Here is a 24,194-nt window from a genome sequence, read left to right as displayed (position 1 = left end):
GCTTCCATCTCGTTACTGTGGTCCCTTGGAAGAAACTGGCAACTAAATTTTGAGGCAGGGACAAAGTGACTGATTTTTTTTTTCTTTCCTGGCAAAAGTTACAAAATAATGATGGCTATGAAATAATCTCATTATGTGGTTATTGTTTAATGTAATTTGACTTATAAATTTTGGTTTTCTAAGATGAACGTATCTTAAAATTTTTTTTCTACATAGCATAGTAATGTAACATACTTTCATGCCTTGGAGAAGTCATTAAATTCTGGCTGGTGCCCAGATAGGCATTCTAGATGCCATTTGACCAAGGTTGGACTTGAAAGTACTTGCAAAGACGTTTCTACTTTAATTTACTGATAATGCTGTACTGCTATCGTAATAGCTGATTTCTTGTCTCTGTAAAAGTTGCTAAAAGCCTTGTCATTTCTTACAGGAAATTCGTAATGGAAAATGGTTGTAATGCTTTCTAAGGTAGAAGAAAACTCCTTGCCACAAAATTTTATGAGGAATAATTACCCCATTGATTTTATAACAGGCTGGGTTCTGGCCTTTAGTCTTATAGACCCAGAATATGAATTTTGTCATTTAAGGAAATTGGATCATTTTCTAGAGGCAAAATAAAATTAAACAAATTTTAGTATTGATAGGTGAAAGGAAAAATTGGATTTGTTCATTTATAATTAAAAATATGGTAGACTGTCACAGAAATTTTAATACAGTCTTCTAGACAGACCCATAGAAGGGAATCATACATAGAAAGCCTTCTTGCTGTGCATGGAAACAGAAAAGTGCTCGTTAGGTGAATTAAGTATTTATTAGTGTTAGATTAATATAGTGAATTCGTGTGCCTCCACAATATGATGATCTTGCCATTAGGCTGTGCTAATGGTTGCTTTTGTGACTCTTTCTCTCTCCTCCCTTTCACTTTTTAAAGCTTTCACTACGCAGCGTATTTGGCTTCTGTCCCCACCAGTCTCCTGAAGTTACTACTGCTAAAGCTACTAATGACCTTAATCAACTATCTTGGTATGGTCCAGTTCTCCTTATACCAAAGGCAGAGATAGAAAGAAAAGATTGAAACATTTATATCAAACTTTTCTATTTGAATAAAACTGAAGAGCAAATATCACATGTAAGGAAAAAAAGAATTTCTGACAGAGAAGGGCTTATGTCTTCATAAAGGAGCTTTCACAGATTAATTTTTCTCTTTCATACTCAGCCTTTTATTCTGTTCAGGCCTTCAGCAAATCGGACCAGGCTCCTCCACACCAAGGAGGACAATCTGCTTTTCTCAGTCTACCAGTTAAAATGTCAATCTCATCCAGAAACACCCTCACAGACACACCCAGAAGGAACATTTAACAGAATACCTGGGCACCCCAGGACCCAGTCAAGTTGACACAGAAATTTGTCATAGCATACAGTTGTTTATAGTATTAATCCTTTTTATTTCTGCAAGTTGGTAGTCTTGTCACCTCTTTTTATTTTTATTTTTTGGTTTATAAAATGAGCTTTATTATCTTATAACTAAAACAAAGAAAAGTGTTATGCATAATATGCGAATGGTCAATTTTCAATTTTTTTAAAAATTTTACTGTTGTTCTGTTATAGTTATCTCAGTTTTTCCCCTTGCTCTCCACTGCCCCATGCACTCCCCCGACCCCCTCCCCCAGTCAGTCCCCACCCTGTGTTCATGTCCCTGGATCATCCATGCACGTTCTTTGACTAGACCCTTCCCCTTTCTTCCCCCTTCTCTCCCCTCCTCTGGTCACTGTCTCTTCCTTGTTTCCATGCCTCTGGTTTTGTTTTGCTCATTTGTTTTGTTTACAAATTAATTTTAAAAATGCTATCCTAGTAGAAAATGGACAAAGGACATAAATGGAGAATTCAAAAGATCAGAAATACAAATAAATGTTCAATAAATATGGATGAGTTTCTCAAAGTTACTGGGAGGCAAAATAAATTCAACTAAAAATGAGGCTCCATTTCCCCCACCGAACATCATAAATAACAACGGCAACTGATAGTGACACTGTGCTCGTTGTGTGCCAGCGTGGTTCTTAGTACATCACTGAAATAAACTAAGCCTCCCAGCAGTTGGGAGTGCATCCTGGTTTGATCCACATTTTACGGGTGAACAGACCGAGGCACACGAAGATGAGTAACTTGTCCAAGGTCACGTAACAAGTAAGTAACAAAGGCAGGATTTAAGCTCAGGTTCTCTGACTCCCAGGTTTTCGTGCTTTTTAACTACTACCATCTATTGCCTTTCAAAGGTGTAAAAAACCAATAACCAGTGTTAACAGAGTAGGAGCAGGAATTTTTATACAGGTTAGAATAAGTTATTAGGCATTGCCAGACAGTTAACCAGTGTTTTTTTTTCTTTTTCTCTTAATCTTTATCCAAGGATACATTTATTTATAGAGAGAGGAAGAGGGAGAGAGAGAGAAAGGGACATTGATTGGAGAGAGAAACATCAGTTGCTTGCCTTGCATTCACACCCTGACTAGGGAACTCTTTGGTATACAGGACAGTGCTCCAACCGGCTGAGCCATCTGGCCAGGGCTGAAATATGTTTGAAAGCTTTCATATTCTTTGGGCTAGAAATTTATCCTAAGGAATTTATATAATAAGTATGTCAAAATGTACATATGGAAATTAAAAGTTTTTTTAGAATAGCAAATGTTCACAGTTTAAATGTCTAATAAGGGGTTAGTTAAGTAACTTTGGGAAATAGTCTTCTTAAGTTTTATTTCTTATTAGAGATAATAAAATAGTGCTGCTAATTAATTAATACAAGAAAAAGTTCCTCTCTCCATATACATTAAGTATATACAGTATTTGATTTTACAAAGCATTATTATAAAACTGAAATGTCAGTACTTTTTCTTTTTAGCTATAACCAGGTTGTATGAGTAAAATTGAGATAAATTTTTTTTTAACTTTCAATACATATTTGAAGTACTCTTTTTAAGTAAACAAATCACAAAGGAATTATAATATAAATTAAATATTATAGTTATCATAGAAGACTGCTTCTCCGTTAACTGTTCCTTTTGTTTATGTCTAGCATATCAGTTAAGATGCCTTAGAAAAAGAACCATGGAGAAGTATGTTAGACTGCAGAAGATTGGAGAAGGTTCATTTGGAAAAGCCATTCTGGTTAAATCTGCAGAAGACGGCAGACAATATGTTATCAAGGAAATTAATATCTCAAGAGTAAGTGTGCAAGTATTTTTCATTTGGTTATTTAAGTAAAAGCCTGGTTACAAAAGGGCTCACTATTAGAGATTAAAAAAATATGTGGCAATGTGCAGTCTCAAGGGGAAGGCTGCCACAATCCCAGGAAAGCCACTATTTCAGAATAGTCTGTATATCCTTTCAGATTTTTTTCTGTGATATGTGCTTCTGTTTATATGTCTACTGTTCTGTAACTTAACCTAGTTTGAACATCTTAAAATGTTTTTACTTGCTGATTCAGCTCAGTCTTTTTAACTTCTGACTATATTTTTGTTATTTGGACCATTCTTTATTGTTACCATTATTTTTTAAACACTCTCTTATTGATGGACTTGTGGATTGTGTAATCCTGTTTAATTTAATATTTTCTTTTTCCCTCCCATTTAAGATGTCCAATAAAGAAAGGGAAGAATCAAGGAGAGAAGTCGCAGTGTTGGCAAACATGAAGCACCCAAATATTGTCCAGTATAGAGAATCATTTGAAGGTCAGATAAATTTTTCAAGAGAGTTCCAGAAGTTCATAAGCCATATGACAACTTTTAGATACTTTCCCCCCAAATATCTTTTTGTGAATGTATTCATAGGAAGAAAAGTATATAGTTTTTGCTCCAGTATGTATGCACGTGAGTGTTAGCTAGATTCTAGGAGAATAAACCACACCATCCCTGTGTAGTTTAATACTGGCTCACAGTTACTATGATTTCTTAAAAAGAAGCAATTTGTAAGTGCAAGAATTTGGACAAAGCAGGAACAATAATTTACATCTTTTTAAACTAAACTCCTTTTAAGTGCTACCAGTACTGCTACTGAGAAAATGTTCTAATCTTTAGGAAGTATTCTACTCATTAGTATTCTCCTGTATACTTCATTATTATATTATTGAGGTATGTTGCAAGTGTTCTCAAGTTCTTAAAATGTCGTAGTTATATTACTGTTTCAGAATATATATCATTTTTTGGTTAATGCAGGAAGTGAGATAAGACAAAGCTTCTCAAAAGGCAGGTTGAGGTGGCTTATTGAAATCTGATTGATGTCATTCCCAATATTATCATATATCATAAATCCCTCTAAATTATAAAACAGAAAGATAATCTAGATTAAAAGTAGAAGATAGTTTAAATGACTATTTTAGGCTCACATTGCATACCAGTTTCAGAGTATGAATTAGAACTAAAGTATCCTTGCTCCCAGATAAACTTGGTATTTAGTAAAATAGAATATGATTTACAAAAATATGGATCAGCCGTGGCTGGTGTTGCTCAGTGGATTGAGCATTGGCTTGTGAACCAAAGGGTTGCCAGTTCAATTACCAGTCAGGGCACATGCCCGCGTTGCCGGATCAGGTCCCAGTAGGGGGCACGCAAGAGGCAACCACACATTGATGTTTCTCTCCCTCTCTTTCTCCCTCCCTTCCCTCTCTAAAAAAGTAAATAAATAAAATCTTTAACAAAATAAAAATAAAATATCCATTTTTAACTTACCATATTTTTACCTTAAGATGGGTTTACTAGGATATAGCCCCATTGTAAGTCAAGGAGTATCTATATATCTGTCTACGTATTGTCTGTATTTCAAAGATGTTTGGGTCAATGTGGGTACCACTGTCCAATAAGATGGTGTTTTCTTGGTAGAAAAATAATTAATGATGGAGTTATTAGCCCAAGTTATTGTATAATCTATGTGACCAGTATATCTTGAATTTGTACTCTAATTCTTTTGAGTGTGGTTCTGTTTTTGGTTTAACAGAACACAATTAATTAATTGCTGCTTTTTAGTAAACCTTTTAGTACCTTTAATTTATCTATGCTTTTGATACACATGTTAAAAAATGGAATGGCATTTTTATATTTTGTAGAAGATGGCTCTCTCTACATAGTGATGGATTACTGTGAAGGAGGGGATCTTTTTAAAAGAATAAATGCTCAGAAAGGCATTTTGTTTCCAGAGGATCAGGTGAGTTAGGATGTGGAAGATTGACTCTTCTTGTGTAATGTTATTTAGAAGTAATTCAGAGTTTCTTTATATGTGTATTTACTTATAAGTACAAATGCTAATTGTAATTACTAGGACATTTCAGTATCATATTGTAGTGTCTTAGTCGCATTTCTGTTCTAATTAGCTGCCATCTCAGTTCAGTTCCCCATCTCATTTCCTGTTTATAGTATTGTTATATATATGATATACGGGGTGGAGCAAAAGTAGGTTTACAGTTATAAGCACTTGAAACACAGAATTTATTCTTATATTATTATTTATTAAGTAATGAGTTATTTTCCATACAAACAACTGTAAACCTACTTTTGTCTCATCCTGTGTATTCTAACATATAACTAAACTGAATGTATGTAACTAAATTATTTGTTATAGCTAGTCAATTCTAGTTCCTGTCACTCTGGCTTACTGTTGCCAGACCATATCTTCCTAAAATATGGCTTTGCTATTGAACTCTGGCTCTAGAAGCCTAGTATTGGCAATTGTGTTAAATCTAATCACCATTTTGATTTCAGGGATCTCTAAAATATCACCTTACCCTACCTCAGTATTCTTATTTTTCCCCTATTATTCCCTAATGTGTACCTTTTTTCTTTTATTTAAGAGATATTCACTGAATATGGATTTTGTGTTAGACAGTGGGACACATGTTTATACATCTCATTTTTTCTGTGTGCTTATTCTTATTTTCTTACAGTATTATGGTAATACCTTACCCGCAACTCTCTCTTACTGATATTCTACCTTGTTTTTAAAGCTGTGCTTAAGTCTTACCTTCCATGACCTTTTCCTTTTCTAAATTGTGTTTCTCATTATCACCCATTCTTAACTTTAATTGCATGCTTTTACATAGGGGAGTGGAGGAAGCACTGTGCTAAGAATGCTGTATTTGTTGTCTGTTTTAATTCTTATAACTCCCTTGCCATGAATCAGTGTAGTTTTTTTCTATTTAATAGATAAGAAATCTAAGAGAAGTTTAGTAGCTTTCCCAGAATCATACTGTTAGTGATTGAACATACCTCTATCTAACTCCAAACCTTATAAAAATTTTTTACAAACAGAAGATAAATTAAAAAGTGATTTGAAAGTTCAGAAACGGGAAGTCCTCTTTTCCACTGCTTTGTCCCTGAGATTTAGTTTGGTGCATTTCGTCCAGAACTATTTTTTTCATACTTGCACATGTACATTTAAAAACGGAGACACATATTCAGAAATAAGTCACCGTATATATCACGCTCTATCTTGCTTTTATCACCTCAACATTATCTTGATTATCTTTACCTGTTAGTTCAAATAGATCAATTATATGAGTTTTAATAGCTGCTTTATGTTGCATTCTAGCAAAGGCTGTTTCTTTTTACTCTCATCTTCATACTCCATTTTCATTCCCCTCCTGTCCTTAGTCCACTATTCCAGTGTCTAATGAATATCTCTGTATTTTAGCAAAATGGCTATCATTGTTTTCTATACATGTATTTCAAGTGCATAATTGTTGTAAAATATCTCATGTAGTTTTACTTTTTTTCTAAGTGTTATGTTTCTGATCCATCTGTTTTGCTATATGCACACATGTTGCTCCTAACTTCTGTATAATGCTCCATTGTAGTCTCCCATGTCTACACTTCTTTTCCTGTATCATGCACACGAATTAATGTACTGAATAATTTCACATCAGAATTATTTCCTCAACTAGGTTGTACTTTACTCTAGAGCGCAGATCACAGTTCTTACTTACAGCATATCATGGTACTTAGGAAAGCTGTGCCTATGGTAGACACCAATTTGGCACAGCTAAGCTGTTGGTTGATAATACCATACAGGTGGGAACTTTTAGGCTCTTACTACTAACTAGTAAATATGGTAAGGTGAGATCTTGAGTTACATTTTAATTAAGTATTACTACATAAGGTAATGTCATAATTCTCAAGCGTCGCTTATCTCCTTTTCCACAATTCAGCCTAGTAGACAGAGCACAGAACTAGGGAGTAAGAAGACTTAGGTTTGAGTCCTTGTTCTACTTGTCAGCTAGTAATTTTTGTGTTCTGGCAGTATGGCAAAGTAGAAAGCACTAGGAATCTATCTCCCCACCAATACAACAATTAGTGGCAGAGTCTTTTTGATGTAACTGATTTGGATCTCTGTAGTCTATTGAAGGCTCGCAACTTCCTGGGAAAGACTTGGATAGTAAATTATGGCTAATTTCAGCCAACTGCAACTCTTAGCTTTGTAGTAGCAGCTACTCACCCCCAACCTATGAGTACCAAGGCAGCCAGCCATGCAGGCATTCCAGGAGTAGCTTGCATGCACCTTCTGGGAGCCAGGGTGGACAGAAAGCCCCTGTCCTCTAGATATTGATCGCTGCTTCTGATCTCCAAGGTACAGACAAAGAAGCAGGTATCCCTCAACCCATTGTAACAAGCCCAATCCCTTCTCGTGGAAGTAATTCCTAGGGGATTCAAAAGGTAAGAGCCCTTTTATTTCCTGCTTCATTTCTTTCTTTTCCTTTTTGGAAAAGAAAAGTTTGTAGCTTTTCTACAGAAGTTTGTACCTAGACACTACAAACTAGGACATTCAAAAACAACCACATATACAACGGGAATTAAAAAGTCACCATGCACAGATAGGGAAGGATACAGGCATAGAAAAGACCTCAGAAGATTTTAAGTTTATACCTCAGGCTGATCCTTAGCTCAAATACAGCATATGTCAATTTAAAAAACAACAATAAAAAATTCAAAACAGCAAACCCTGGGGAAGGAGACTCTTTTTGTCATAGTTACCACATAATTAGATTTAAATGAGGAGTTTTCAACAACAGAATCACAAGGCATATAAAGAGACAGGAAAGTGGCCCAAAGAAAAACAGACTGTCCCTGAAAAAGACCTGATGGTGAGCAACTAGACAAAGACTTTATGACAACTGTCTTAAATATGCTAAAAAAAACTAAAGGAAGACATGGAGAAAGTTGAGAAGGCAGTATGAACAAAATGTAAATATGTGTAAAGATAAAAACTAAAAAGAAACCAAAAAGAAATTGTGGCACCCCAAAATACAGTAACTGTAATGAAAAATTTATTACAAAATTCAAACGGGCATTTGAGCAGGTAGGAGGAAGAATTGTGAATTAAAGCTATGACAGTGGAAATTACTGAATCTGAGGGGCAGAAATAAGAAAACTGGAAGAAAAGTAAACCAGCCATAAGGGACCTGTGCCACATCAGCTAGTAGACCTACACATGCTTTGTGGGAGCCCCAGGAGGAGGAGGAGGAGAGAGAGAAAGGGGCAGAGAGAGTATTTGAAGAATTAATGCTGAAAATTTCCCAATTTTGTTGTAAGACATAAATACAAATATCTAGGAAGCTTAACAAACTCTAAGTTGGTTGAACTCAACTAGACCTACACCAAGACACTGTAATTAAATTGTTAAAAGGCAAAGACAAAGAAGTGACTCATTATATATACCAGCAATTTGGTAAGATTATCAGCATATTTCTTTTTAGCAACTTTGGAGACCAGAAGACTTGGGCTGATATATTCAAGTGCTTAAAGAAAAACTGTCAAACAGAAGTCTTGTATCTGGCAAAACTGTCCTTTGAAATGAAAGTGAAATTAAGATATTCCCAGGTAAACAAAAGCTGAGATTATTCATCATTGCTCGACTTGCGCTGAAAGAAATGCTAAAGAGAGTCTTGCAGATTGAAATGATAGAACATTAGACAGCGACTTGAAGCCATATGAAAAAATAGAGATCTCAGAAAAGGTAAATACATAGGCAGTTATAAAAGCTTATTATCATAATGATGTTTGTAACTCCCCTTTTGCTTTCTAGACAATTTAAGAGACTAGTGCATTTTAAAAAAGCAAAAGCAATTATTTAGTCTAAAGGCTAGTATTATAACTTGTAACTCTACATTTTGTTTTCTACATTAATTTAAGAGACCAATGTTTTTTAAAAATTATCAGTTTCTTTTTGGACACACAAAGGTGTATAAAGATGTAATTTTATGACATCAACAACTGAAAGGAATGGTGTGGAAATGTCAAGGAGCAGAGTTTTTGTTATTGAAATTAAGCTGGTACGAATCCAAATTAGAGTATTATAACTAGGATATTAAATGTAATCCCCATGGCAACTGCAAAAAAAGAGAGCTTGAATATATGCAAAAGGAAGTGAGAGATGAATTTAAATGTTTTATTACAAAAAAATCAACACCAAAGAAGACAGTCATGCAGAAAGTGAGGGACAAAAAAGCTACAAGGCATATGTAAAATAAATAGAAAACTGACAGAAATGAGCTTCATATATGCCAGCCTTAAAAGGGATGGAAATGTGCTGTGATATGGATCTACCTTGAGAACGTTATGCTGAGTGAAATAAGCAAGTAACAAAAAGATGAGTACTGTATGATTCCACTCATGAGGTACTTCAAGTAGAAAAAATCATGGAGACAGAATGTAGGATAGTGATTTCCAGGGACTGGGGAGAAAGAGGTAATGGAGAATAATTGTGTAATGGTTATAGAGAGTTTCGGCTTTGGAAGATGAAAAGTGTTCTGGAGTTGGATGGTTGCTGATGGTAGCACAAAAGTATGACTTGTTTAATACCACTGAACTATATACTTAAAAATGATTAAGATGGTAAACTTTGTATTATGTGTATTTTACTACAATGAAAAATTGAAAAACTAGCCCTGGCTGGTATAGCTAAGTGGATTGAGCACAGGCCTGCGAACCACATGATCGCGGTTCGATTCCCAGTCAGGGCACATGCCTGGGTTGCAGGCCAGTTCCTGGCAGGGGACTCACTAGAGGCAACCATACATTGATGTTTCTTTCCTTCTCTCCTTCCCTTCCCCTCTAAAGATACATAAATAAATAAAATCTTTAAAAAAATTTGAAAAACTATACACAAAGTTCGCACAGTATTAGGATCCTTAGCTCACTCATAGTTGAGGAACCTTTGTTCAGAAAAAAAAATTGCTGCTCAAAGCAAAGAAAACTGTTCTGCTGGACATGGGATATCTGCTTTCTGGGCAAATTACACAGAAGGTAGATAGCAAGTGAGCTATTACCTCTTATTAGACACTCTAAGATCATTTCCTGTTCTGATACGGAGAAAGCCAAGTTCTATTTATTGATATATTTGACAGTCAAAGTTTCTCAAGCTTTTTTTTTTTTTTTCCTTAATATGCTGGTCAGAACTCAGCATTCTTTTTTTTTTAAGGTTTTATTTATTTATCTTTAGAGGAGAAGGGAAGGAGAGAGGGAGAGAAACATCAATGTATGGTTGCCTTTCGAGGGTCCCCTGCTGAGAGTTGGCCTACAGGGAACTGGCCTGCAACCCAGGCATGTGCCCTGACTGGGAATCGAACCGCGATCGTCTGAGTCGCAGGCCCGCGCTCAATCCACTGAGCTACACCAGCCAGGACTAGAATTCAGCATTCTTCAGAAGAATTTTGACACATTTTGTTGCCATCAAAGGAACCTGAATTTTGGAGCAGGGAAAGTGTATGGCAGTATTGTAGTGATTTAAGGCAATTTATAGTAGTGGAAATAAGTTATACATACAAAACTGTAATTCAGACAAGTGTATATGTAATTACCATATGATGTTTGGACTTGTTCAACATGCCATAACATTTGAATTGTAAAGCCTTTTGAGCAAGAGAATGCCGTTATCCTAGCAGTATTGTGTAACAGTTAATATGAACAGTTACTGTGCACAAGGAAGTACCATAAAAAGGAGAGATCAGAAGTAGAGTTATAATTTAAGGGTCTTCGTTCTCCCTCAATTCCAACTGCAAGTGTTTCAGCCCTAATGTAGTGGACTCAGCTCTGTTGATACCTTCCATCAAAATTAGCTCTAGAACCACATCTGTTCAACTTTTTTCATCACCTCCAGGCGCTCCTCTGTGCTTCTTCAACACTCTCTGGTTTATTTATCTCCCTCAGCAGTCTTTGATAGGGACTGGCAGACAGGGGCCTGTAGGACAGTCAGTCCACTGTCTGCGTTTGTAAATAAAGTTTTAAGGAAGTAAGTTATACTTGTTTGTTTGCATATAATCTCTGACTGCTTTTACACTACAGTGGCAAAGTTGGGTGCAGACAGTGACCACGTGGTCTGGAAAGCCTAAAGTATTTACCAGCTGACCTTTTACAGAATAAATTTGCTGACCCTTGGTCAATGAGCGCCTTTATTTACCTTTTTGTCGCTTCCTGTACCTATTAGGTATATCACTGCCGTTGAGTACTTTTGTAAAATTATAAAGGAGTCCAGGTATGGGAAGTAGGGTAGCAAACAGTCCTAATGTAAATTGAGGCTTGGGTGGTTTCTGGATGTGTTCTGGTTCTGCAGGTAGACAGACTCAGCTGAGCTTAATTTTCATCTTCTTTTTGTACTTGTTTCTGACCTTCAGTGGTTGAATTAATTGCTCTCTCGGTGTGCTAATTGCACTTGTAAGACTTGTACATTTTATTATAAGTATTTGTTTACGTTTCTCTGTATGAACTCCTCAAGGTCAAGAGAACTGTATTTCATTTTTTTCTTACAGTGCCTTATGTGAATATGGAAAGGATCTTAAAGTTTGTGTGTAGTCTTTAGTAATCATCTATTGAACTGAACTGGGAGGCTTGATTTTTTAAATAAAATTAATTTTAGGTTATTTTAATGTAATTATTATTTTAAAAATACTGAAGAGATAATAATAAAAAGGAAGGCTTGTTACTGACCTTTCATTCAGTTTAAACATTTTTTTCCCTTAGGTAAATAAACACTGTTACCTGATTAGTAGCCGTCTTTCTGTATGTCCTCACTTTATTCTTTCTTTCCTTCTTACACATACCACCCACTCATACACAGTTATGTAGAGTTAGGTGTTCGATATACACAAACATATACTTTAAAAAAATAGGAGTATGCTGTGTGTACTATTCTATAACTTTCTCTATTTCACTTAACAGTGTACATAAAATTAACTTTTGTTTTAAGTACACTCATATCACAATATATTGAACGAGCCCCCTTGATGGCATTTAGGTTGTTTATATTTTTTTGCTCTGACAAACAGTGCTGGGGTAGATATCTTTGTACACACCCTTTTGTGTCTGTGATACTATATCTGTAGGATAAATTTGAAATTACAGTCTGCCCTTTCACATGGTATGTGAGTTTAATATTTTTTACAAAAATATTTTGCAAAATGACTGTAATTAACTTTCCCACAAATAAGGTATGCAAAGACCTATTTCCCCACGTTCTGACCGGCATTGTATATGATTTCATTTTTGTCAAGCTCAGATGGCATATTTTTATTTTTTGATTTGGAGGAGTGTCAGTATTTTGTACATGTGTTTATTGGGGTTTTTTCCCTCTGTCATTTGCCCTTCCGGTCTTTTGGCCACTTCTTGTTTTGACTGCCAGTGTTTTTCTGTGATTCGGAAGAACTCGTGCATAGTAGAGAATGAGCAATCTATCAATTATGTTGCAGATACTTTCTCCTGTAATTATTAAGTTTGATTATATATTATGTCATGCAGACACTTTATAGCGTCAACTTTCTCATTTTTGTTTCTTGCGACTTGGGTTTGTGTCATGTTTTGAAATTCTTGCTTTAATCAAAGATTATAGAAAGTTAATTTGTTGTCTTTTATTATTTATATAATTTTTTGTTTCAAAATGCCACCTACTTGGAATTATTTTTGTGTGGTCTGAGGAATATATTAAGACTTTAGTTTCAAGTGGCCAGCTCCAAAATGCATTTGTATATGGGGAGTGTGGGGAGAGAAAGAAAGAAGAGATGTTGTCCAGGTTTCCATCCTGATTTTTTTCCTCTTACGACTTTTACTCATGTAAAAAAAAATTGTAGAAAAAAAAGATATACTTTAAAAGCAGTCACCCACTATCATAGTATCATAAAATATAAATTATTCCCATTTTCATTCTAGAAATGTCTTTCCATATTTATTCTTATTTATAAGAGATGCTTTGGTAGCAGTCTCTTGCATTTTAAAGTTAGTATGTGCCTTGCACATAATGTGTCCATTGGCTTGAATATTTATGTAATGTTAGTGACCATACATTAAAAATAAATTATAAAGCCCTGACTGGCATAGCTCAGTGGATTGAGCACAGGCCTGCGAACCAGAGGATCGCGGTTCGATTCCCAGTCAGGGCACATGCCTGGGTTGCAGGCCAGTTCCCTGCAGGCCAACTCCCAGCAGGGGACGCACAAAAGGCAACCATACATTGATGTTTCTCTCCCTCTCTCCTTCCCCTCCAAAGATAAATAAATAAATAAAATCTTTTAAAAAATAAATAAATTATAGCCTAAATTTTTAAAGGATTTAGTTCCCTTCAACCCCAACTATTCCTGAATCCTTTTTAGTGGTCAAGGAAAGAGTACTGTGACATGTAAATTTTTTTTTTAAATTGTTGTTCAAGTACAGTTTTCTGCCCTTTACTCCCATCCTAGCCCACCCCCTGAAATGTAAATTTTAAAAGAAATAACAGATCTCATTTCTGCCCCCTAGATTTTGGACTGGTTTGTACAGATATGTTTGGCCCTGAAACATGTACATGATAGAAAAATTCTTCATCGAGACATAAAATCACAGGTATGTTTATTCTGCTAACTGATATTTTCTGATGAATATGGACATGGAAGCAGCATTGTCTTGGGCCAGAATTTTTTAACTCAGTTCAGTCTGCATCAGATTATGTTTTCTACTTTTGCTCTAATCCTAAAAGTCTTCATCAGCATCTTGGGTTAGATTTCCTCCTTACTTCCTCTTTCTTGATTTACTTTCTCATTATAACAGAAAAATATACCAAAAATGGATGTGTGGAACGAATATTTTTTGAGATGACATTATTCCATTCTCTTTCATGATAATTTGTATATCACTTTCTAGATTGGAAATTATTTCCCTACAGAAATTTGAAGATATTGCTCATTTGTTCTTGTCTTCTACTTGCTGTTTAGGAATTTAAAGCCATTATTATTTCTCATCCTTTTTTCTTCTCTCTGGAAGATTTTAGGATATTGTGTCTATCCTCATTTTTATGAAATGTTATTGTTGCACATTGGTGAGGGCCAGTTTTTATTCATTTTGCTGTGTACTTTTGATCAGAAAAGGTGTATTTCCCAGTAAATGTTTTGTTATAGTTTTTCAAATATTATTTCTCTATTATGATCTTCATGATTGTCTTCTGGATTTTTTTTCTAGACATATGGTGGGGTTTCTTAATCTACCCCTTCAAGTATCTTATTTGTTGCACTTTAATTTTATGTCTCTCTATTGCATTCTAGGTAATTTCCTCACCCTACCTTTTAAATTTTGTGTAAACTAGTGATTAATCGGATCTATTTTTTAATAATAGTTATGTTCTCTTCAAGATTTTAAAATGAATTTTCACATTCATCTATTCTTACTGGTTCTTCCTTTATAATGTCTTGATTTTTAAATGGATATTTATCCCTTCATTTATCTCTTTGCAATTTCTTAACATCTTTGGAGTTTTTGCTGGACTGTTTTACAATATAAATTCTATCCGGAGTGAATTTTTGTCCTGGTGTCTTTTTTAGCTATTTTTCTTCGCATGTATGCTTTGTCCCACAACTCATGCATCTTTGCATAGAGGTTTCAACATTGTTTCACTTAGGCTCTGTTAGTTCCCGAGTGGAGTCCAGAGGGAGTGTGTTTCCTGTGTTAAGGCCTGAGTGTCTGTCTTCTTACCTCCTGCCTGCAGCTTCTTTGTAGCCTAAGAGCCCCTGGATGAGCAGTGGGAAGGAGATGAACTGTGGTGGAAGTTCCACAGCCCATCTTTCCTGATCCCCAACATACTGCCACCAGGTCCCATTTCACCCATTTGACCCCACCCCCATCAATCCCACTTTATGTTATTTTTAGCTATGATAATGTGCCCAATTCCAGTCTCCTCACTGATACAGATGGAATTTTAATTCATGTGCTCCACAAACTCTTGACTTCACCGTTTGATAGAGTGTTGGAGTTCTGTATTTATAAATGCAAAATAGTTAGGTAAATTACTGGAAATTTAAAAAAATTTTATATCTGTTTCATTAGACTTTTAATTTTTATTTATTTTTATTTTTTGGATGGTACCCAGGGATCTGCACTAACCCAATGAAGATTTATTTCTCTATTTTCCTATAGAAGTTTTATAGTTTTAATTCTTATGTTTAGGTACAGCGTCCATTTTGAGTTAATTTTTGTATATGATGTGTGAAAGGGGTTTGTATTCATTCTTTTGCATGTAGAGGACGAGTTATCCTAGCATTTTTTAAGCTGCATGTATTTTTTATGAAAATTTGACTCAGAACTGAACTGTAATAATAATTATGTTTTTTCTCTTTTTTATAGAATATATTTTTAACTAAAGATGGAACAATACAACTTGGAGATTTTGGAATTGCTAGAGTTCTTAATAGGTAAAATATCAGCTTTAAATTTTGTTTTGATATGTCCTCAATGAAATTTTGATTCATGATGATGCGTATGTGATCATTTATATCTTTAAGTATCTTAAGCTTCTCCAATACTTCTTTTTGTTTCAGTACTGTGGAACTGGCTCGAACTTGCATAGGGACCCCATACTACTTGTCACCTGAAATCTGTGAAAACAAACCTTACAATAATAAAAGGTATGTAAAATAGTATTATGTATATATTTTCTTTAAGTCTTTGTGTAAACTATATGTAGTAGCCTTAAGAACATTATTCTAAAGTCTGTAATGTACATGTATGTATATATATGCACACATACATTTTTTAAAAATCCTCACTCAAGAATATATTTTTATTGATTTTAGAGAGAGAGGAAGGGATGAGGAGGGTAGAGAGAAAAAGAGAGAGAGAGACAACAATTGGTTACCTCCTGTATGCACCCCAACTGGGGATTGAACCCACAACCTAGGTATGTGCCCTGACTGGGAATCAAATGTACAACTTTCTGGTGTACAGGACGATGCTCCAACCAACTGAGCCACCTGTCCAGGGCCACATACATTTTTAAAATATATATGATGAGGGTAATTGTTAAGAAGCTATTTCACTATTATGCTAAAGGAACTATAGAAAAAAATATTTATTATTTAAATTATATTTGGAAATAGACTGCTTTCTTTGGTCTTTTTCTTTGTAATAGTAACTTCCTATTCAATGACAATGGTTAATATTTATTGAAGATTTTCTCTAAACTGGGCACTGTTTTGTATGCTTTCTGTGTTTTAATCTTCACAATAACCTTGTAAGTTGTACATATTAATCACGTGTGTTAATCATTCCTCCATTCCTTATAAGGAAATCAGATGCAGAGAGATATAAAGTAACTTCGAAGTCCCAGGCATCTGGCTTCCAATCTCAGTTTTCTAATTACTGAGCTGTACTGTGGTTACCAGATTGTTTCTGTTGGTGGGAAGAGGAATCCTGCCACTGAAATCTAATTATTCTTTATTTTCTCTCACTCATTGTGATAGAAAAAACATTGGTTTCAATTTTGAAAGTGCTCATAGAAGTTAAAAGGAAGAAAGTGATAGCTGGCCATAATGCATGTTGTTTGCGATTGCTATCTGTCCTCTCTCTCCCCTGTATTTATTTATTTATTTATTTATTTATTTATTTATTTATTTATTTATTTATTTTGAGAATAAGGATGAAGCTGTATTTCAAACTTGAGCAGTAGAGATTGAGAACATCATTCTAGCAATGTATTTTTTAAAATCAATCTGTATTACAGTAATCAGTCTAGTCCATGGAATATATTATTAGTAGATATTCTAAAAGATAACAGCATTTTCTTTCAGCTAATTTCACATTTTAATGTTACATCTGTGTCTTGTGGATAAGTCAACTGTAAAAAAAATCATTCTTTAAATTAAGAATGGATTTAATCATCCTTTAAATAATTTTATGTAAAATTAATTTTGTGGAGAAAATGCTTTAGAATGTGATGGATGAGCATCATTAATTATACTTTAAAATTCATAGTTTATAAATGTATTTTAAAGTATTTTATTAATAGGATCATTAATGTTTTTTGTTTATACTGTTTAATTTGTAACATGCACAAGTTACTAACTAGCTTAATTATATTTACATTCTTTTCTCAAGTGAATCTAGGAATTAAATAGAAAATAGGAATTATAAATTTATATTTGTAGATTTTTGTGAGACTTCTGGTAAAGATAAACTTAGGATTTCAATAATAGGGTTTTATTTTTTCCCATTAATTTCAGCTTTCAGGAGCTGTGGTTTTTGCTTTTGTTGACTTCTNCTTCCCATCACTATTGGTTTCCTGTGCATCTCCCTTCATTTCAATTAGTTTAGCCTTCATATGTTTCTCTAATTTGTGACTGTACTCTACCAATTCTGTGAGCATCCTGATAGTGTCTTAAATTGGGCTTCTGCTGGCAATTTCTCGGTCGCTTAGAGTTATTGGCTCTGGGACTTTGAGTTCCTCTTGCGCCATCTTTTGGGCTGTTCATGCCTGTTAAGTAGCAGGATCAGAGCCCTAAAGTGTTCATTAGAGCAGGGCAACTCAGTTGCTGGGTTGTGACGTTGTATGTGGGGGCGGGGTCAAAGAGGTACAATGGCTTCCCTCCGCCACCCGCTGCCGCAACCCCCACCGGCATTGCAGCCACCACTGTCACCAGGCCCACGCGTTTCGTTCCACTGCACTCGAGTGTGCCACCGCTGTCGGCCCTCCACCACTGGGTTTGTCCCCTGGGGCCTGCGTGGTCTATCTCACTGTGTGCAAATGTGCGACCTTGGTCAGTCTGCCCTGCACCTCGACTGGCTTTGGGCTGCCCTCGAGCCTAGCGCCTAGGTCGGGGGATCTGTCCTGCCCGACCCAGCTCCACTGCTGGTTCCGCCTCTCTTACTGTCCCCATTGAACGGTTCGTAGCTGTCAGACTTCCGTATAATTCCGTGTTCTGGTCTTTGGGTGTGTTCTAGTTCTCCAAAACTTTTGTTGTAGTCAAATTTGGTTGTGGGAGAAGGCACAGTGTTTCCACCTATGCCTCCATCTTGGCGGAAGTCAGAATTATAAATTTATATTTGTAGATTTTTTTGACACTTCTGGTAAAGATAAACTTAGGATTTCAATAATAGGGTTTTATTTTTTCCCATTAATTTCAGCTTTCAGGAGCTGTGGTTTTTGCTTTTGTTGACTTCTAAGGACCACTGAACTAAGTAACTCTGACATAGTTACTCTATTCTCTGAACTATGAGTATTGTTTTTTTTCTTTCAAAAATAGAGGTAGTTTTTTTAATTATAAAAATACCTGTTTGTTTTAAGATAGAGATCAAGTATAAGGAAGATAGTATAACTAAGTCCTTTCCTTTTTTTAGAAGATTTTATGTATTTATTTTCAGAAAGAAGGGAAGGAGAAATAGAGGGAGAGAAACATCAATATATGGTTGCCCCTCGTGCACCTCATACTGGTGACCTGGCCAATCAGATCAGTGACCTTTTTGTTCACAGGCTGGCACTCAGTCCACTGAGCCACACCAGCCAGGGCCTAAGCCTTTAATTTAGAATAATATCAATGAATATATTCCCTTTTATATAATATTTCAGTTGGCTGTCACAGGTTTATTTGAGACATGAATTTAGTAAATTAATATTCTTCACGTTTATTGAAGTAGTATTTTCCTTTATTTTTTTAAAACCACACATTTTGCAAATAAATGAATAAAGCAGTTTGACTTGTAAAATAAAATAACAATGGAATACCTGAAATTTTTTTAATTAAATTTCTTCAATGCAACTTTAAAATAATTGCGTGGACAGTCATTGTTTTTCTCATATGGGATAGCTGCTTTCATCATTCAGTTGGAGTTGGGTTTGGGGTTTTAAGTTTTAAAGGACGTGTTTTATGGAACACATTTTTGCAAAGCATTTTCATATTGGCATTTTCTTTAAGTGAAAAAAAATTGAATAAAACCTGATACTTACAAAGAATTTTTATTCATCTGTTTCCTAGTGACATTTGGGCTCTGGGATGTGTCCTTTATGAGATGTGCACTCTTAAACATGCGGTAAGTGGGAGTTTCTGAAATATTTTTAAAATTATGTCAAAGTGATTATATTTTTATTTTTTAATAATTATCATGCATCTTTCCAATGACCCCATTGCACTAGAAATTCTGTCAGTTTTTAAATTTCTCAACTTCTCTGAAGTATAAATTTTAATTTAATTTTCTCGTAATATGTATGCATATATTACATATTTATATTATAATACCTATATTATACTTTTTTCTAGAAAACTACTTCTTTTTTTTTTAAATTTATCTTTAGAGGGGAAGGGAAGAGAGAAGGAAAGAAATATCAATGTATGGTTGCCTCTCGTGAGTCCCCTGCCGGGAACCGGCCTGCAACCCAGGCATGTGCCCTGACTGGGAATAGAACCGCAATACTTTGGTTCGCAGGCCTGCGCTCAATCCACTGAGCTACACCAGCCAGGGCTAGAAAACTACTTCTAATGACAAATAAATTTGCCATCTTTTTAATGTTAAATTCATATATGAATTTGATATTTTAGCTTAAGAAGTGTTATTACTCAGCTTCTGGCCAAGATGGAGGCATAGGTAGATATGCTTCTCTTCCTTGCACAACCAAAAGAAGGGTAACAAGCAATTTAAAAACAAAAAACAACCAGAACTTCCAGAAAATTGAACTGTGTGGAAGTCTGTCAACCAAGGAGTTAAAGAAGTAACATTCATCCAGACGGGTAGGAGGGGTGGATAGAGGAAGCGGGGGTAGAGAGGATTCACAACAAAGGCAGCGGCTGGCAAACCAGGTGGGCAGGATGGTGGCTGTTGCACTGGGGTATCCCACATTCACGTGTGGATAAGCCTGGAAGAAACTGGGGAATGGGACAGACCATCCAACCCAGGGTTCCAGAGTGGGAAACTAAAGCCTCAGAACCTTTGGCTATAAAAAACTATGGGTTGCAGTGGCAGGAGAACTCTTAGTCTCATAGGAGAGTTAGTTGGAGAGACCCACAGGATCCTAGAATGTACACAAACCCACCCACCTGGGAATCAGCACCAGAAGGGCCCAATTTGCTTGTGGTTAGCAGGGGAAGTGACTGAAAGCCCACTGAGAACTGAGGAAGCAGCATTATTCCCTCTGGGGCCCCTCCCCCACATACAGAAGAGTGAGTTGCTCCCTTGCAATGTAACAGGTATGCTGAGACAAAGAACTATGGTTCAAATGAAAGAACAGATCAAAACTGCAGGAAAAGAACTAAGTGACAAGGAGATAGCTAACCTATCAGATACAGAGTTCAAAACACTGGTAGTCAGGATGCTCACAGAAATCATTGAGTATGGTTGCAAAATAAAGGAAGAAGTGAAGGCTACACAAAATGAAATAAAGCAAAATATACAGGGAACCAACAGTGAAGGGAAAGAAACCAGAACTCAAATAAACAATTTTGAGCAGAATGAAGAGAGGAACATTCAACTGGAACAGAATGAAGAAACAAGAATTCAAAAAAATGAGGAGAGACTGAGGAACCTCTGGGACAACTTTAAACATTCCAACATCTGAATCATAGGGGTGCCAGAAGGAGTAGAGGAACAACAAGAAATTGAAAACTTATTTGAAAAAGCTAATGAAGGAAATCTTCCCCTATCTAGTGAAGAAACTAGACATGCAAGTCCAGGAAGCTCAGAGTCCCAAAGAAGTTGGACCCAAGGAGAAACATACCAAGGCGCATCATAATCACATTTCCTGAGATTAAAGATAAGGAGAGAATCTTAAAAGCAGCTAGAGAAAAGGAGACACTTACCTACAAAGGAGTGCGTGCGCATAAGACTGTCAGCCATTTCTTAAAAGAAACTTTGCAGGTAAGAAGGGGCTGGAAAGAAGTATTCAAAACAAGGACCTTCTACAACCTAGATTACTCTGTCCTTCAGAGCTATCATTTAGAATGGAAGGGCAGATAAAGTGCTTCCCAGATAAAGTCAAGTTAAAGGAGTTCATCTTCACCAAGCTCTTATTATATGAAATATTATATAATAAAGGAACCTATTTAAGAAAAAGATCAAAACAATGAATAGTAAGATGACAATAAACCCACAACTATCAACAACTGAATCTAAAAAAACAAAAACTAAGCAAAACAACTAATACAGGAACAGAATCACAGAAATGGAGATCACATGGAAGGTTATCAGTGGGGAGGGGTGAGGGAAGAATGGAGGAAAAGGTGCAAGGCATAAGTAGCATAAGTGGTAGGCACAAAATAGACAGGGGGAGGTTTAGAATACTATGGGAAATGGAGAAGCCAGAGAACTTACATGTATGAACATGAACTGTGGGGTGGGGCGGTGGATGCTGGAGGGAGGGGGATTGCAGGGCAGAGGGGGATAAAGGGGGAAAAATGGGTCAACTGTAATAACATAATCAATAAAATATTCTGTAAGAAAATGTTACTAGTTTGATCTTAGCAATTACTATCAAAACACCTAAATTATTTGAGTTTGGAATTGAAATTAAGGAACATTTTTCAACATATTTTAAGGGATTTTCTCATTTAAATACTTTTTAATTCAGATTTTTTAAAATTTTAACTCTTGAGATTCTTTTGAGATGGTACATACCACACCAAAAAGGGGAAGTTATTGTCCTTAGGTTGATTTTTTAATCACTTTCCATTTCAGAATTTGCTCTTTNGTCAGCCATTTCTTAAAAGAAACTTTGCAGGTAAGAAGGGGCTGGAAAGAAGTATTCAAAACAAGGACCTTCTACAACCTAGATTACTCTGTCCTTCAAAGCTATCATTTAGAATGGAAGGGCAGATAAAGTGCTTCCCAGATAAAGTCAAGTTAAAGGAGTTCATCTTCACCAAGCCCTTATTATATGAAATATTATATAATAAAGGAACCTATTTAAGAAAAAGATCAAAACAATGAATAGTAAGATGACAATAAACCCACAACTATCAACAACTGAATCTAAAAAAAAAAACAAAAACTAAGCAAAACAACTAATACAGGAACAGAATCACAGAAATGGAGATCACATGGAAGGTTATCAGTGGGGAGGGGTGGGGGAAGAATGGAGGAAAAGGTGCAAGGCATAAGTAGCATAAGTGGTAGGCACAAAATAGACGGGGAGGTTAAGAATACTATGGGAAATGGAGAAGTAAGAGAACTTGTATGTATGAACATGAACTGTTTGGGGGGGGGTGGCGGTGGATGCTGGAGGGAGGGGGATTGCAGGGCAGAGGGGGATAAAGGGAAAAATGGGTCAACTGTAATAACATAATCAATAAAATATTCTGTAAGAAAATGTTACTAGTTTGATCTTAGCAATTACTATCAAAACACCTAAATTCTTTGAGTTTGGAATTGAAATTAAGGAACATTTTTCAACATATTTATCAAGGGATTTTATCATTTAAATACTTTTTAATTCAGATTTTTAAAAATTTTAACTCTTGAGACTCTTTTGAGATGGTACATACCACACCAAAAAGGGGAACTTATTGTCGTTAGGTTGATTTTTTAATCACTTTCCATTTCAGAATTTGCTCTTTAAAAAGTCTTCTCCCATTGACTAAACAGTAGTGTATTTTCATTACACAAAACTTAAGAAAATACTTAAAAATATAAAGAAGTGAGTAAATATCAAAAGCAATTCTGTCATCCAGTAACAACTAGTAATATGTTATCACTTCCTTGTAGGCTTTATTCTAGAATAATTTATAAAATGAGTTCTGTCTTGTTTTTCCCCTTAAAAATGTGATTGTCTTGTATAAGCAGTCTTCCAGCTTTTTTAAAAATTGCGTGATATTGGAGCAGTATTTTTTTGTGTGTTTGAGTACTCTCCTACTGTTGCTTTAGATTTTACTTTTATCTCTTAAGGAAAAAATTACAGACTGCTCGATATGTGCGGTGGTGGTTGTTAGGCCTGTATTTGAAGGGATTGGTCAGTGTTTCTGTGACAGTCATTTTAAGGGTAACTGTCACCGTTGCTTCTGTATTTTGGAATTGGGCACTCTTCAGTGGACACATGAAATTAGGTGATTCACTAACCTTTATGGAGAGTTTGTCAGTTGAGAGAGAAATGAAAACTCTTTGTAGTGAAAGAAAGTAGGATCTTTCTGCATTTAAGATTTCTTACGTATATAGGTATTTCTAGACAACTGAACTGTCTTCAAGGTTTAATAACCTGAACGACATATTGTAAATGTGCTAAGAGAATTCAGCATTTAACAGAAATATTTTGTAATTGGCACAATCACCAATGCCTAATTCATTGTGTGTTTTGTTTTCCTCGTGCGCATGCAGGCTGGGGCAAAAGTCAGTTTACAGTTGTGAGAATGTGAACATTTTTCTGTGTTGTTATTTATTAGTTATTGTATTACTTTTCCCTACACACACCTACTTTTCCCTGTACTAAGAACACATCAATAATGTACAACTCTTCTATTCCTATTTTAGCTAAGATGTCAAAGTTTCATTTTACTTACCATCCAGATGATATCTGCTTTAGATTTTAAACTACCTCACTTCTGGGTGTTTGTTTTTTTTTAAATTTTCAGTTAGAATTTATATTGTGTTTAATCCTGAAATGTTTGGTATTCCCATTGGTATAACTTATACTTTCCTTTGGAATATTTGCCACATTGTTGATTCTGTGGCTTTTGGGAACATCACACGTTTAGTAATAATGAGCAGTATTGAAAAGGAAAGTAAGACTTTTATTTATTTTATTTTCCTAAAATACTTCTAGTTCTACAATTGATTTCTTGTTGTAGTTATTATAATAGCAGTATAGGAAGGTAGGTCTTCAATGAATACTCCCAGGTTTGTTTTACCATCTTTATTATTGTCATGTTTTAATAAAATCTTTAATTATGCTTTATGTCCCATGTCTTAGTGTTTTGAATAAGTAAAAATCTTACAGCAAGTTATACATATTAT

At 35.3% G+C, this 24,194-nt stretch overlaps 1 protein-coding gene across 6 annotated transcripts in view; it reads left to right on the top strand.

Moving 5' to 3' along the window:
* The window catches only part of NEK1 (NIMA related kinase 1), a 111,747-nt gene that overhangs the window by 4,629 nt on the left and 82,924 nt on the right, over window positions 1–24,194 (top strand). For 5 of the 6 annotated variants that reach the window (XM_037060409.1, XM_037060406.1, XM_037060405.1 and 2 more), the window contains 7 exons: window positions 3,068–3,216; window positions 3,626–3,722; window positions 5,093–5,190; window positions 13,761–13,844; window positions 15,615–15,682; window positions 15,809–15,895; window positions 19,238–19,292. In XM_037060409.1, the coding sequence (XP_036916304.1) occupies window positions 3,100–3,216; window positions 3,626–3,722; window positions 5,093–5,190; window positions 13,761–13,844; window positions 15,615–15,682; window positions 15,809–15,895; window positions 19,238–19,292 (606 nt within the window). In that variant the 5' untranslated portion in view covers window positions 3,068–3,099. The remainder of the gene's footprint in view (window positions 1–3,067; window positions 3,217–3,625; window positions 3,723–5,092; window positions 5,191–13,760; window positions 13,845–15,614; window positions 15,683–15,808; window positions 15,896–19,237; window positions 19,293–24,194) is intronic. The other variant, XM_037060408.1, reaches the window with a different exon arrangement.

The sequence above is a fragment of the Sturnira hondurensis genome, unplaced genomic scaffold (assembly GCF_014824575.4).
Source record: "Sturnira hondurensis isolate 20B ecotype Veracruz unplaced genomic scaffold, ASM1482457v3 Scaffold0011875, whole genome shotgun sequence".
Taxonomy (NCBI): Eukaryota; Metazoa; Chordata; class Mammalia; order Chiroptera; family Phyllostomidae; genus Sturnira; species Sturnira hondurensis.
This window is presented reverse-complemented; position numbering and strand designations above follow the sequence as displayed.